The sequence below is a fragment of the Fukomys damarensis genome, unplaced genomic scaffold, assembly GCF_012274545.1.
Source record: "Fukomys damarensis isolate Sample0158 unplaced genomic scaffold, DMR_v1.0_HiC HiC_scaffold_21, whole genome shotgun sequence".
NCBI lineage: Eukaryota > Metazoa > Chordata > Mammalia > Rodentia > Bathyergidae > Fukomys > Fukomys damarensis.
The window spans coordinates 17553780-17568388 of NW_022900933.1; the positions used below are offsets into that span (position 1 = coordinate 17553780).

The 14609-nt window shown below is 49.7% G+C and overlaps 1 protein-coding gene across 1 annotated transcript in view; it reads left to right on the plus strand.

Moving 5' to 3' along the window:
- Positions 1–7996: 7996 nt before the first annotated feature.
- The window catches only part of Jdp2 (Jun dimerization protein 2), a 35480-nt gene continuing 28867 nt past the window's right edge, over positions 7997–14609 (plus strand). Inside the window, exon 1 of the mRNA XM_033766821.1 lies at positions 7997–8220. Within this exon, the coding sequence (XP_033622712.1) occupies positions 8020–8220 (201 nt within the window). The 5' untranslated portion in view covers positions 7997–8019. The remainder of the gene's footprint in view (positions 8221–14609) is intronic.

Genomic DNA, 14609 nt, shown 5'->3' on the forward strand with positions numbered 1-14609 from the left:
CTCCGCCTCTCCCCAGTGCGCCTGCAGGGAGGTGCCGGGGAAGGCGGGGTGAGCTGGGAGAACTGTTCGGGGAGCCGGCCGTGGGAGTGGGGGTGGGGGAGCATGACAAGGACCTGCTGGCTGGCTAGTCTGGTCCCCGCCGCCGCCTCCTTCGCAGGGAGGAAGCGCGCTCCCGGAGGACTTGGAGGAGGTGTTGAGAAAGGCTGGGGTTTCAAGCTCCTGGAGGGGGCTTCAAACTGGGCCGTTGCCGGGGGATTCTGACTTGGCTGGGGACCTCGAGGTGGTCCGGGTCCCCTTTGCTCACTCGTCTCCCGTGCCAGGTTACATAAGGAAGAAGGCTGACTTTAGGTAATCAGCTCAGTTTAGAAGGCTCCCTTCTGCTCCTCTCCTCGGAGGAGGCTGGACCTTCCACCTGGACCCCAGGGTGGCAGAGCGAGGCTTTGAGCCTTCGTCCCTGGAGCTGCTGGGAAGTCCAGGAGGTCTTGGTCCTTTTGCAGGGGTGGATGGACCATCCGTGGGGCTTGAGATTGGAGGCGCTGGTGGAAGGGGAAATCAACAGACCCCTTGGATCAGCTGCCGATGCAAGATGGCTTGACCTTTGCCCAGCGTGCAGCCTTCCCAAGTGGCAGCCAGGCTGAGGGGCCATGGCCTGAACCAGGTGCTCAGGTCTCTAGCTTAAAGGGATTGGCACTGTGAGGGTATGTACCCCCAGAGTTGAACTCTGGTCCTCTCTTCCCCGGGGTCATAGTCTGAGGAGCATGGGAAACTGAAGGACTGAACCGTGTCTGGGTACCCACTTGTCCTTTAAAGCCTGCAAGAACTGTGTTCCTCTCCCTTCCCCCAGCCTCCATTCCCAGATTTAAAAAAACGCCTCCCGTTGCTTTCACCCTTTGTAGCAAATCTGGCTGCAGCTCGGATGGAAGGCTTATCTTCCCTTGCAGGTTTCTAGGGGAGAGTTTAACCAGGTATCGGGTGTGAGCACAGCTTTGATTTTAAAGAAACTTGAGGTGCAGGGCAGAGAAGCAAGATCTATTCTCATGCTTCTGGGTGGTTGAGGTTTTGCCTTGCTTGGAGCGAGGAGGATGGATTTCTCAAAGACTCTTCTGTTCTCCTTCTACTTTGGCTTTGGTTCAGAGGAGCAGGCAGCTCCAGAATCTTCCTGAAGAGCTGGGTGCTGTGTGCTTCGAAGAGCTGGTGGTCGCCTTGGGTGAGGGGGTTTCTGTTTTTTTCTAGATTGCTTGCAGCCACTTCCAGGGAGATTCAACCATGGTGGTTAGGACGCCCCCTAGGAAAGACAAGGATACAAGTCTCCCACTCATCACTGCCAGCTTTGGCAGCCAACAGGGAACACTCCTCCTGTCTCCCTGCATCTGTTGTTCTCTCTCCCACCTGTTTGCGGGTTGTGTGGCATCTTTTCCAGCCTGCAGAATCCTCCTCAGACTGTTTGGGCCCTGCTTGGCATGGGGCTATTGGTGTGGCAGTGGTGCCCACTCCCCCTTTGCCCTCTTCCCACCATCTTGCTTTCCAGCTCTACTCTGGAAAGGAAAGGCTCTAGGCTGGCCTGCTCTGTATTCATTCGGCCCCAGCTCAACTTGAGCAATCGGAGCCAGGGCTGAGGGTGAGCTACATTCTTTTCTGCTGCAGGATGCAGTTTGCTTTTTTCCATGAGAATGAATTATGCTTGAAACCAAAAATGGGAGGAAGAGAAAAATCGAGTGAGTGTGCGTGGGTATGTGTGCATGCATACCTATATAGGCAGAGGGAGAGCAGCAGGCACATTATTTTTCCATTTTCCTTTAATTAAGGCTCTGTGGAGGTGTGTTTGAAAACAGAGGGTCTCCTATGCCTTTGAGGAGGGTGAGAACACTGTTTTGGCTGCGGCCCGGGCCATATGCAGCGTATGGTGTCCAATGAAACTGGGCCTGGCTCGTTCTGTTGCTTGTCTTGGCAGTCGGTTCCGTGGCTTGTGTTACCAGCTCTGGAACTTGGGGGCTGCCAAGCTCCGTGTGCCTGTGTGTGTGTGTGGTTGGTTTGGCCTCTCGGAACTCAGCAGAGACAAATGCCTTAGTGACCCAGCCTTGGAATTTTTAGGCTGTTTCTTTACACTTATTGCTGACTGTGGGAGGCCTGGCCAGAACCCACCGTTTTGGATTTTTTTCTTTTTGTCAGTTTATTTTTTTGCTGCAACCCATAGGTTAGATTCAGTTTTTGAGCTCCATTTCCAAAGATTGAGCTGGCCAGTGGCATTTTTTTTTTAAAGAATGAATGCAAGCCATCACACACTCTGTGTGTGTGTGTGTGTGTGTGTGTGTGTGTGTGTGTGTCTGTGTGTCCTGTATCGTGCTTTTAGACACTGTCAGCAAAGAACAGCACTGAGCTTGAGGCAGGAAGAGAAGAGAGAAAGCTTGTCTGGTGCCAGTACCTCCCAATTTCTTCTCGTGCCTCAGAATACAGATTCCTGGTAGAAAGGAATTCAGGTCATTTATTGAGTACCTACATTGGGCTGGATTTATAGGCAGGGCCTTCTTGGAAGCATTTCTCTGGTCTCCGAGGAAGAGCAAGAGTCTGCCGGAGGAAGGTTCCAGGTCCTCTGTGGCTGGGACAGCTGTGCAGGAATCATGCTGGTGCACAATGGCTTCTCTAGGACCCTAGCTACCCGTCTTTGTCTTTTTAGGAAGGCCTGAGGAGTGGCCTCTTCCAGGCAGCACAGGGACAGTGAGTGGACAGACACAGAAGATGCTGGCCCTGCGCTTCAGGAACAGAGCTGGGCACTCAGGCTAGTGGTAGCACACTGTGCTCAGTGAGCTGTGCCGCTCTGTTCTGGCCTGCAGGGTGGAGGAACCTTAGAAGAAATCAGGCAGAGTGCAGGTGCTGGGCATTCTCTGCACCTTCCTTTCCTGTCCTGTGTGCTTTGTGCCTGCTTGGATACAGGGTGGCCTTGCCTTCTTGGGGTCTAGGGCTGGAAGTGGGAAAAGAGAGATTCCTCTGGGGAGAATCCTCTTCATGGCTATAGGAAAGGGAGACTATGGTTAAATGGGAAGAAGAGACTTTGAGGGTCATGTAGTACTAATATCCCTGCAGGAAGGAAGGTCCTGTGGCTACACTGACTTTACACTCATTGTGTGCAGATGCCGTTCCAGGTACTTTCCAAATAGCAACTAATTTAATCCTCTTGGCAGCCTTCCTAGGGAAATGACATTATTATAATTTTACATTTGAGGAAACTAAGCACAGAGAGGTTAAGGAACTTGCCCAAGGTCACACAGCTAGTAAGGGACAGAGTGAGATGTATATTCAGACCATGTGTCTTTAAAGCTTCCCCTCACCTGCTTGTCATTCTTGGGGACATCCTTCTGAAGAGGACTTTTTGCTGCTTGGAAAGCAGCTTTCCAAGGACCCAGCTCCCAGACCTCCCACTCCCTACTCTTGCAGATTCTCCGTCCCTGCCCTTGACTCCTAACCCTATTCTTGCTCATATGCCTTGCTCCTTCCTGTACACTCATCCGCCTCACGGCCAGCTGTCACTTTCCAGCACCTCATCTTAACATCAGCCTGTGCCTGAGGCCATCTGCACCCCCACGCACGCTCGGGGCAGCTGCTGCCTGGAGGGGGGCTCCCCTTCCCAAAGAGGCCTCCCTGAAAATCTATGGACAGAAAGTTCATAATATAGCTCCTAAGTCTCTCTTTTAATCTGTCCCTTTTCTAAGAGCTGGTTTTGTTACTCCAGATGAAGACACAGATAGGTGAGTCCTTTTACAAAGAATAGCCCTGTGCAAGTGTGATCCGTTTAAGCAAGACTGCTTGTAGGCTCTCCCATTAAAAGCAGGCTTAGCTTTGCCTACAGTAAACCAAAGGGAAAAAATAAGAACTAGCTATGTAAGTTGCCTTTATCTTTTACTCTTTGGGTTGAAATACTCTTCAACTTAATATCTCCCAGCAGTTATTTTTGGACTTGAAATGCTTTGCGGCTTTTTCTCCTGCTTGTACAATGTGGCACCAACTGTGTCCTCACAAGTCCCCGAGAAAGTCAGAGCAGAGTGATACAGATAGCAGATCATCTCCTCAAGTTCTTTCCACTTGAATTCATCTGGCCCTGATTTGCTACAAGCTAGATTTTAGGCAACTGCATCAACTCACCCATAATCTTAGGCTCAGCTACAGCCCGGGGTCCACTGTGACCTTCTGAATGCTTTTTTGTCTTATTTGTGCCTGGCTTGTCAGGACCCGTCTTGGACTTGTGCATTCCCTAGCTTTTCTTCACTGGCTAGCTTCCCATTTATTCCTGGTCAGTGTCCCAAATTGCCAAAGTCTCTGGATCCTGGAACTGTATTTTTGGTATATATTTCATTTCTCAGTTTTGGCATTTTGCCAGTGTACAGCAATTGCTCTGTATGCATCGGTTACACATGGAGACACAGTGGGTGTTTATCTGTCTGTTAGTCCTCCTGGGCCCTGCAGGGGAAAAACCTCTGGGTTCCTCTCCTGAAATGTTTAGTGTATACTTCTCCTTTTCCCACTGTTGTTTCTGTATGGAACATGCAGTCTGGAAGATGACTTCACCTCTTGTCATCTTTTCTATGTCTTCCTTGAAGTGGGTAAGTTCCTTCTGGCTATTATTGGGTCCTTGCCACCATGGAGCCCCATTTTATGGAGCCGTAAATCACTTGAAATTGTTCTACTTTTCAAATCACTGAAGTTGCCGTTCAGCCTTAGATGGCCTGCTCTGTCCTTGCAGTTCGTGAGGATCCAATTAGAAAGGCAGCAGCTCTGCTCCTCCACCTTCTCCCCTCCCCCAGAGGCAGCTGGGATGACTTCTCCCTGGTGAATGTCAGTCCTGTGGGTTGTCTCCGAGGAATGGCATGTGTTAAGGACTTTGTGGTTTGTATCTGAGCAGTTAGGGGCTCCCTTGCAGGGGAAAGAAAGACAAGAAGATTTTCGCTTCTGCAGAGGAGAGCCTGGTGCCTGGTCCCCTGGGGGAGGCTAGGCACTGGGATAGGCTCGCAAGGAAGCAGGAATTGCAAGGCTTCAGGGGCCACTACTCCCAAGGGTGGCTATCCCTTGGGGAGAGGTTCCCAGTAGCAGAAAATTCATTATATTTGGGGAGCATTTGTTCGTGCCTCATTTATACCATCTGCATGAAGATAAACAGAAGCTGCAAGCAGGCTATCGTTCCTGGAACAGAACAGGGTCTGGCTTCCATCTCCAGGGATGGTTTAGATGGGGAAATGTATGGAAGCCTCTGCGGTATTTCTCCTGGGTTTACTGTAGGAAGGAAGAACCTGGAGGTGAATTTATGGCCTGATAACAAGCTTCTAAGCTTCCAGACAGATCCTAACCTACTTGCTGAATTTTGCTCCGCCATGACTTTGTTACTATTTGTTCATTCATTTGTTCATTGCAGCAAGTATTTCTTCATCGCCCTTTCTGGGCTACACAGGAATCTGGGCACTGGGGTCACCCGAACAACCAACCTGACTGCCATCTCCCCCTGAAGTCACCTTTCTGCTTGCCAGGGTGCGGTGTGGCTGGGCCAAGGCACAGCTTTGCGGTACCAGTGTGGGTCCTTAACGCTGGTTGCTCTCCTGTCCTCCCTGGAGGAGGATCAGGGACATGGGCAGCCCATGCAGGGTAACCCTGGAGCCGTGTCCTGGTGTGGTAGCCAAGCCCTGGTTGTGTTGCAGGCCCAGCGTTGAAGGGTAGAGGAGTGGCTCCCTCGCTAATCTTGGGTGCTGGAGGACCACAGCCTGTTAAAGAGCTCTGTGTAAAGAGGCATCGGGGGCTGTTTCTATCTGGGCCCCCACTCAGGCCACCATGGATTATTCAGGGAACTTGCTGAACCCAAATCTCTGTAGGAGGTCCTCTTCCAAGACAGTGACCCCCTACTCTGGGCCCATGTGAGAAAGCCCACCCCCAGAAGGTCCTTTCTGCTGCAGACATCCACACCTCTTGGGCCCCAGCAGAGGAAACACGCAAAGGGACAGGGTGCTAAAATCCAGATGCCAGGAATCTAGCCTCAGTTCTGTCCTTCCCTAGCTGTGTGACCTTGGGCAGGTCATTTAACTTCTCTGAGCTTCATTTTCCTCACATGCAAAATGAGGATGTGGTTTGGATGAGCACAGGGCCTCCCCCAGCTCTAGATGATCACTCACTGTGAATGAGTCTGAGGTCCTTCTCTGAGGGGACTCTGGGTGCTAAGGAGGGGTAGAAAGCACATGGGGTGTTTGGGGGGTGCCAAGGGGAACAGAGATAGAGTAGGTGGGGCTCAGATGAAAGGACCTGGGGGCACCAAAGAACTACAAGCAGAGGGAAGGATTGGCAGAGACTCTGTGTGTGTGTGTGTGTGTGCGTGTGCGCGTGCTTGCCAAGGGTGATTGGCAGGCAAACTGTCCATTCACAGACACCTTTCTTTAAACAAAATGACATTTGGTAGAAGCCTTTGTGGCTTGAGGATGCAAATCAGTCATGTGACAACTCCGCTCCACCACCACAAAGTGCAAATCTGATCAAGAACCAGGCCTAAGACTTGGCTAGGGAACCAGATGTCACTCTTGAAAATAAAATCTGGCTGTGCTCTGGCTCCCGTGGGCTCCTTATTGAGTCTCTCTCTTGAATGCTAGACCTGAGGACCTGAAGGAGGAGAGGGGATGGGGATTCATGTGCTAGAGCCACTTCCGTGTGAGGACAGCATGACCGTATGAACAGGTTAACTGTACCACAGAGAGGCATGGCCTGCAGGACATCACGGCCCCCCTTCTCCACGGAAGGTACCAGGTCAAGATGAAAGGCTAGGTCACAGGTTTCCCCTGGGGATCTCTAGGACAGTGAGGTTTTGATTTTTGTGGCTCTGTGCTGACAGGAAGAGGGAGAAATGATTTATTTTGCAGTACTGGAATACATGAGTAATATAGGATGCTCCTCACAAGGGTACTTTCAAGCTGTTCCCGCCTGCCCTCCTCATACCTGGCTGGCCCCTGCTGGCTTGGAGGAGCTGCTCAGCAAGTGCATGGATGGGTGAGTGGGTGGGTGGATAGGCAGGAGTCTTTTGAGGGACTGGATTTGTCTGGATTTATTGGCACACAAGCTTTCTTGTCTTTTCTTTCACAGTCATCTGTGCTTTGAGAGCAATGGCCAGCTTTTGCCCATGAGTTTCCCCCAGTGAAGGGAGGGAACAAGTAAGAATTCCGATGAGGTTGACCTGTCTCATTTATGCCCTTCTTTGTGCTTGTGCTTGTCTCCTCTGGTAAACCTCTTTGGTCTAGCAGAGCTGGAGTACGTGTTTGCTGTGAGAATTTAGAGGCTGTGGAGAATTTTCTGGTGCTGGGTTCCACTGGGAAAGCACATGCTAATTAATTCCATCTCCTTTGCCTCAGTGTCTTCCTCACAGACACCACACTCTCTCTCTCTCTGTCTCTCTCTCACGCTCACCTTTAACTTGGATTTGCTTCATCCCATATTCAAGGAGTCTTGACAAGTATGCCGAATAGGATGTGTGATTTGAGGGGAGGCACCACGCCAGATCAAAAATAGCTCCCTCTCCAACAGGTACAAAGGTGCTTGCGACTGCACCACTAGTGTCAATCTCTTCAGAGGCATGCAGTGCCATCTAAATCCCAGCCCCACGGCTTTTAACTGTGTGGGGCCTTGAATGAGTTGTCTTCTAAGTCCACCTTCTTCCTCCAATGCGAGGGGCCCTAGGCCAGGATAATGGGGCAGGTGAAAGGATCATCAAGGGTTCTGGCACAGACCCCTGATGAGTACATGTTGCCCGTGCTTGGGTTAAACCTTGCCAAGGGCAGGGTGGGGGGCAATCCCAGTGTGCAGAGATGGGTGACTGGTGAAAATGGATTGAGTTTTCCTCCATCACGGTAAGGACCTATGGGCAGGAAGAGCCCCTGGAAGAGGAACATTGGCAAAAGAGGGGACAGGTCCTGGCAAGGTGTGGAGCTCCTGGCCTCAAAGCTGATTGTCCTGCACTGCCTTCTCTCGCCCGCTCCAGGCTGGCTTGTTGCTCCTTCTGCTATGATGCCTGGCCAGATCCCAGACCCTTCTGTGACCGCAGGCTCTCTGCCAGGGCTCGGCCCCCTCACCGGACTCCCCAGCTCAGCTCTGACTGCGGAGGAGCTGAAGTACGCTGACATCCGCAACATTGGGGCCATGATTGCACCCTTGCACTTCCTGGAGGTGAAACTGGGCAAGAGGCCCCAACCTGTGAAAAGCGAGGTGAGTGCACCCTGTTACTCCAGAGTCTTAGGACTGGCGCTAAACTCGACAGGCTTTGGATCTCTGGGCTTGCTGTTCAAAATGTGGTATGAAGACCGGTAGTGTAAAGAGGAGTTAGGGGCTCCACCCCAGACTTGAATATGAACTTTAACCAGCTCGCCTGGGAATTTATGGACACATTCAAGGCTAGGTCAGGAGGCTTGACCTGTCTCTGCTTCTTTAAGAGACAAGGGAAGAGTGCTAATGCTAATGAATAATAATGTATTGGCAGTCTCTCGGGTGTTAGATGGGCAGAGATACTGGAAATGTGTGCATATTTTGAAAAGTGTAGAGGAGAATGCTCATATTGAGTTATCCTTAGCAGTTATTATCACGCTGGGCACAGTGGCACATGCTTGTAATCCCAGCACTTGGGAGGCTGAGACAGGAGGATAGCCATGAATGAGTTCATGGCCAGCCTGTACTACCAAGCAAGAATCTGTCTCAAAAAAAAAAAAAATATTGTCATTAGTCACACCATTGCCTTCACCTCTTTTGGGCCCAGTTTGGGGTTAAACAAGGGAAGTTTGGAGATGGGTGGTGTGGCTTCCCTTATCTAGCAGCTGCCAGAGCTAGGCATGGATCAGTCTTCAGCATTGTCTGCCTGAGATAGGGTTTGCAAAGCGCACGCACGCACGCACACAAACACACACACACACACACACACACACACACACACACAGCACCATGTGCCACCACCCCAGTCCCTTGCACCTGCAGTTCTCACAACTTTACATGCAGAAGGGCAGCTTTTCCCAGGGGACTGGTGAGAAGCAGAAGTCCCCGACATGGCTGAGCACCAGGGTGTCCGTACACGCTGGCCACCTACCTGGAGCTTGTGATTTGCCCAAACGTTTTCCCTGGTGACTGCCCCAGCAGGGCCATTTCTTCCGAGGCCTGGCAGAGCTGCCACCAGCTGGAAGGAGCCAGTGAGGGGACGTGGGCAGGGGATGGGGTATCTCTGAGTATCAGGCGTGCGGGGCTCTGTCCACGGGGAGTGTTCACAGGACAAGACGGGCCTAGCTCCCCTAGATTGGAGCTTGGTGGCCCCGGAGTCAGGAGAGGGACTCCCAAGTATAGAGTGGTGGTGGGGGGGGGTGCAGCTATGCAACTATGCAACTATGACTCAGCTCCTCTCTCCTCTGAGCAGCGTAAAAACTGCAAAGAAAGGATTCTGGGGCCTGGCTATGGGTGGTAAGTTGGTCGTTTGTGGGCTGGGTCTGGCTTTCAGATATGTTTTGTTTGGCCTGCACAGTATTTAAAAAGCAATTTGAGCCGACATTACACTTAAATATTGCAATTAAAAAATGGGAAGATCTGGTCACATGCTGCCCTGCTTAGGCATGGCAATTACTATACTAAATGAAGTGGAGAAGCCTCCTCACTTTTTCCTTTCCCCGCTTTGCCACCAGTCCCTCCACTTCCCTGTTGCTTGGCCTTGATTATGCTGTTGGTTTTGCATTTGTCACTGCCACTGCCTTCATCTTCCTCCAGTGCCTGGTCCTTCCTGTGGCCCTTTGTGCTTGAGACATCTTCATTAGGTACACAGTAGGTGCCTAGTAAAGACTGTTGATTACAAGGTGAGCATAGTCTGTGATTAGATTCTTCCAGATGGACTATTGTGCTGTTGACAGCATTTCCTGGCTTAGTGTACTGTTTTTCTCACCAAGGATCCTTGTCTTTGGCTGCTACTAGTTTCTTTCCCAGCTCCGTAACCTCGAAGTCTGTTTCTGGACCATTCCACAGTGAAATTGCCATCATGAGCCCATAGCTGAGCAGTAACCCTGGGCCCCAAGGCCGTGAGTGGGTTGATGAAGCCAGATGCCTCGGGCAGGGGTTGGCCCAGCTGGCTTTTGCATGGAGGATTGAGTTCCACCTCCCTTAAAAAGGCCCTGGAAGAGCTTCCCCCTTTTTTCGAAGAAGGCCTTTATTTGGGGTTGGGTATTTGTACATTTCACAGCCATCCCCAAACTGGTGGCATATGCCCTGTACCTGATAGTGACGTGCTGTCCTCACAGGCACCTGCAAGTGGGTACCATCCAGGCCTTGAACATAACAAGCCGTTTTTAGGGCATATTTGCATGTCGTCTCACTCGCTCGCTGTCAGACTGCAGCACTGCAGGGTCAATGTGCCTCTTGGAGCCACAGTCCAGCTCTGTGCTGAGAATTCACCTCCCACCTTGTCCTTGTCCCATCTCGGGGATGGGGCTAACCCTTGGAGAAACTAAAACCCAGAGTGGGTGGGGAGAGGAACCTGCAGCTGTCGATGCTGTGTTCTATTTGCATATGGCACGCTGCCTTTAGTGGATTTTCACATTGACATTTCAGACTAGTAGAAGTTTCTTCACTAATAATAAGGCACTAGCTCACATTGAGTACTTGACACACATGATCTCATTTATTTCTTACTCGATCCTGGTGACTAGGCTATCCCTGCATTAGAGGAGAGGAATTTAAGGTCTAGCAAGGGGGTTGAGGGACTCAGGTCATGCTGCTGTGCTGTTGGGGCCTGGATGATGATGGCAGTGCTGTTGCTGTCCAAGCCGTATGGCCCTTGCCCTGAGCTTTGGCCAGGCAGGCAGGCACAGTACTAGACACTTATCTCTCACAGGAACCCTTTGAAGTCACCATGGTAACTTTTCCAGTCACATTACAGATGAGGTCCACAAAAGTAGGTGAGGGACCTAAGCAGTCAGAATTCAGCACCAAAGCTTTTGCTTTTCGCTGTGCTTCCTCTGTGTTCATTCTTTCCCTTCCAGGCCACCAGCCTGGAAGAGCTCTTGTGGGGCTGGGGAGGCCAGAGGAAGCTGGACACAGAACACTTGACCATTTCAGTGACAGCCCAGTTAGCAGCAAGCCCTTCAGTTCTGCAGCCTAGTTGTCCTCTAGGCTCCAAGAGGGAACAGGCCAAGCGACAGGTGCCTGTGGTTCTGGGAGCTGCCTCTTGCTCAGGCTGCCTGCTTTCAGAAGCTGCGCATCTGCTGGGCCATTTCCAAATGCATGGAGAGTTCATTAAAAGAAAATCAGAGGAATTAAGTTAACAGGTTGGTGGATTACAGAGTGCTTTGTGCTGATGTCTGTATCTGGTTGACATAATGTCCTGACCAATAAACGGGCATTAAACATACAAACCATGTAAGGAAACGCATGGTCTGATAGATGTAAAAAGAAATTTAGGATCTCTGCACCTGCCCTTGTTTTTAGTTCCTAAGCCAAGAACACAATCGCAAAAATAGGAGGATGACACAGACAGCATGAAGAGGGCCAGGTGCAAGATGGCAGGAGTAGCAGGGACGGTGGTGAAATGAGGACCGCGTGGCATACAGAGGGCATCCTCAGCTCCAGCCTCGAGCTGCACATAGGCGTGTGGGCTGCAGTGGCTAGATGGTCTAGCTTTTCAAAGAAACTTTAAATAGAGCAACTCATTCAACTAAAAAAAGGGAGAAAAGAAGGAAGAAAACAGAGAAGAAACAAGGGAGAGAGGACAGAAGGAAGGGATGGAAAAGTGGGAGAGGGAAGGACAGAAAGAAGGAAGGAAGAAGTGAAGGAATGAAAGGAAGGGAAGGGAAGGGAAGCCACAGAAGATTCGTGTGCAGGCTGACACCTGGCCCTGGAGTGATCGTTTACAGCCGCTTTCCTGAAAAGTCACCCAGTCCGTCCTCCTTTGGATGCTTCGGCCCCCTCCTGAGCAGTCGGGAGTGGTGGAGGAGATGAGGGTCCTGTCCACCAGGTTGGGTGAACGCTCAGTGGGCAGCTGAGTGTGCGAGCATGGAGCTGCTGGCCTCCTTCCTGTCCCCTCTGAAATCCACTCCAGGTTTTGAGGCACAGTGTGTCCACCGCAGCCAACGCAGCAGACGACCCGGGCAGGGCCAAGGTCCTCAGGCCAGTAGAGACGGGATGGTTGAGCGGTCTAGATGTCAAGGGTTGCAGGACAATGAAAGAAGAGAAGGTCTGGAGAAATCCAGAGAGCAAAGGTGTCTTAAAAAGGAATATTGGAAAAAAAAGAAGAGGAAGAGTCCAGAATGAGTACAGCAATACAATTCATAAGAGATAAATCTTAGTATTGGGCTATATGTCCACCAACAGGTGAAAGGATAAAGAAAATGTGACCTTTATATACCGTGGAGTACTAGTCTGCCATAAAAAAGAAAAATGTAGAAAAACTGATGTATTGTACCCTGAGACCATAATGTTAATGAAATAAATAAGAGTCGCAAGCTTAAATATTGCATGGTTTTTCTAACATGAGAAACCCAAATACATACATATATGTGTGTGTGTGAGTGTGTGTGTCTGTGTGTGTGTGTGTGTGTGTAGAGAGAGAGGGCGCACCAAATTAAAGATACATAATAAAGAAAAAGGAGATAGGTCCTTTGAAAAGGGGAGGGGACCAAGAGGCGGAGGAGAGGGATGGGGATGAAAAGAAAGAATCAAGATGTGTTATGCACATGTACCAACTCTCCATGACGAATGTACCCACTGCAAACATGTCCTAACACAAAAATAAAATAAAAACTGAAGAAAAGGCAATACAAGTTCCATTACCCAGCACGTCCCCAGAAGCCCTGCCAGCCTTCAGGACAGCAGCTTGCCACTGTCCATCCTGGCAGACTGCTTAATTTCTCTTCAGACCACCACTCGACCTTTTATATTATATATTAATTGGTTCTTTTTTACCGGCTCTCACAACAATATATAGTTTCAAGAGAGGGAGGATTTGATCTGCTTTGCTTCTGATTCAGGCCTAGTGCTTGGCACATAGTAGACACTAGGCAAGCAGTTGCCATCAAACCAGTTTAACATTATGTCAACTTGGCAGGTCACTTAGATTTTCTGTCTCTTGATTGCTCTGTCTTCCACTTCTTACCTTGTTCTTCTCCCCCACCTTTTATTGAGTTTATTGGTACAATCTAGGTGTACAATACAGTTACATTCATTACTGGGATCCTGTAGCTTCACATGACAGGCCTTGGTTCTCATTTTTTCCCCTTGTCCCTGCCCTCCCTTCACCCCCTCCTTCCCTCCCCATTAACAAACTCTTTATTTCCATTTTTTCGTTTTCTCATATTTTTTCTTTTCCCTTATTTCCTTGCCCCTACCCTTCCCTCTTTCCCTACACCTTTAGCCCTTTTCTTCCTATTTCACACTCTTAATTATCCCATTAGGATCTTGTGTACTATTATAGTTTTTCACACCAGAGAAACTATTCGGTATTTACACATGTGTGACTTATTTATTTCACGTAGCAGTATATCCTCAATATGTGTCCATTTTCCTATGAATGACTCTAATTTCTCATTCTTTATGGCTGAGTAGTATTCTCTTACCTTCTTCTTATTCCATACTTTTTCTATTTCTGAATTTAAATGTCTTTGGATAGAAAAAAAAGGAAATACAATAAAAACCAAGCTAGCCATTCCCAAATTTGACTGATCATCAAACTAGCTTGGGAAACTTCTTAAAAATGTAGATTTTCAGCTGGGCGTGGTGGGGCACACCTGCAATCTCAGCACTTGGGAGGCTGAGGCAGGAGGATTGCTGTGAGTTCAAGACCAGCCTGGGCTACATAGTGAGTTCCAGGTCAGTCTCAACTACATAGTGAGACCCTGTCTCAAAAAACAAAACTAGGGCCGGGGATTTAACTCAGTCGTTCCGCCGCCTGCCTTGAAAGCACAAGGACCCAAGTTCGATCCCCGGTTCTAAAACAAAACAAAACAAAAAATGTAGATTTTCAGACTCTACCCCAGGCCACTGGCATCAGAATCTTTACAGGGACAGTTTAGTGAATCTGAATATTTGCTTAGTAGGCTCAGGAATTAGTTAGATGCCTTTGGGAAAACGACTGTAAACTGTGCGGGGTCCTTGGCTCTCCTGGTCCTTGTCAGGGAGTGCCCTGAGGGTGCTACCTTGAGAAACAGTTGTGTGTGGAGTGCCCTTCCCAGCGTGGTGCAGTTCCTGTACAGACTCTGCCCAACTTCTCCAGGGCCTTTGAGAATATTTCAAGGGTCTACAGTGGAGGGGGAATTGGAATCTGTGGGTCATAGGGTAGACTCAGAAGGTGGCTTACTCAGAGCTAGAGGTGATCTCCCTCAGGGTGTTCATAAAAGAGACTCAGATGTTCATCCACATTTTAGCTTGAGCATAAAAAGTTACCCCGAACCAGATGATGTGCTGGGTAAACACTGGCCTAAGCTAGCTTGTGTTTTTAGTGACGTGAAGCACAAAGGCAGCCCACTAACACTTTTTTTAGCAAGCCTTGCATAATCGGTTTTTGATTTGTGGCTCTTTGGAATAGCATTGGCCTTCTTCCCCTTGGCTCTGATGCTTTTTATTTTATTATATATATGTTT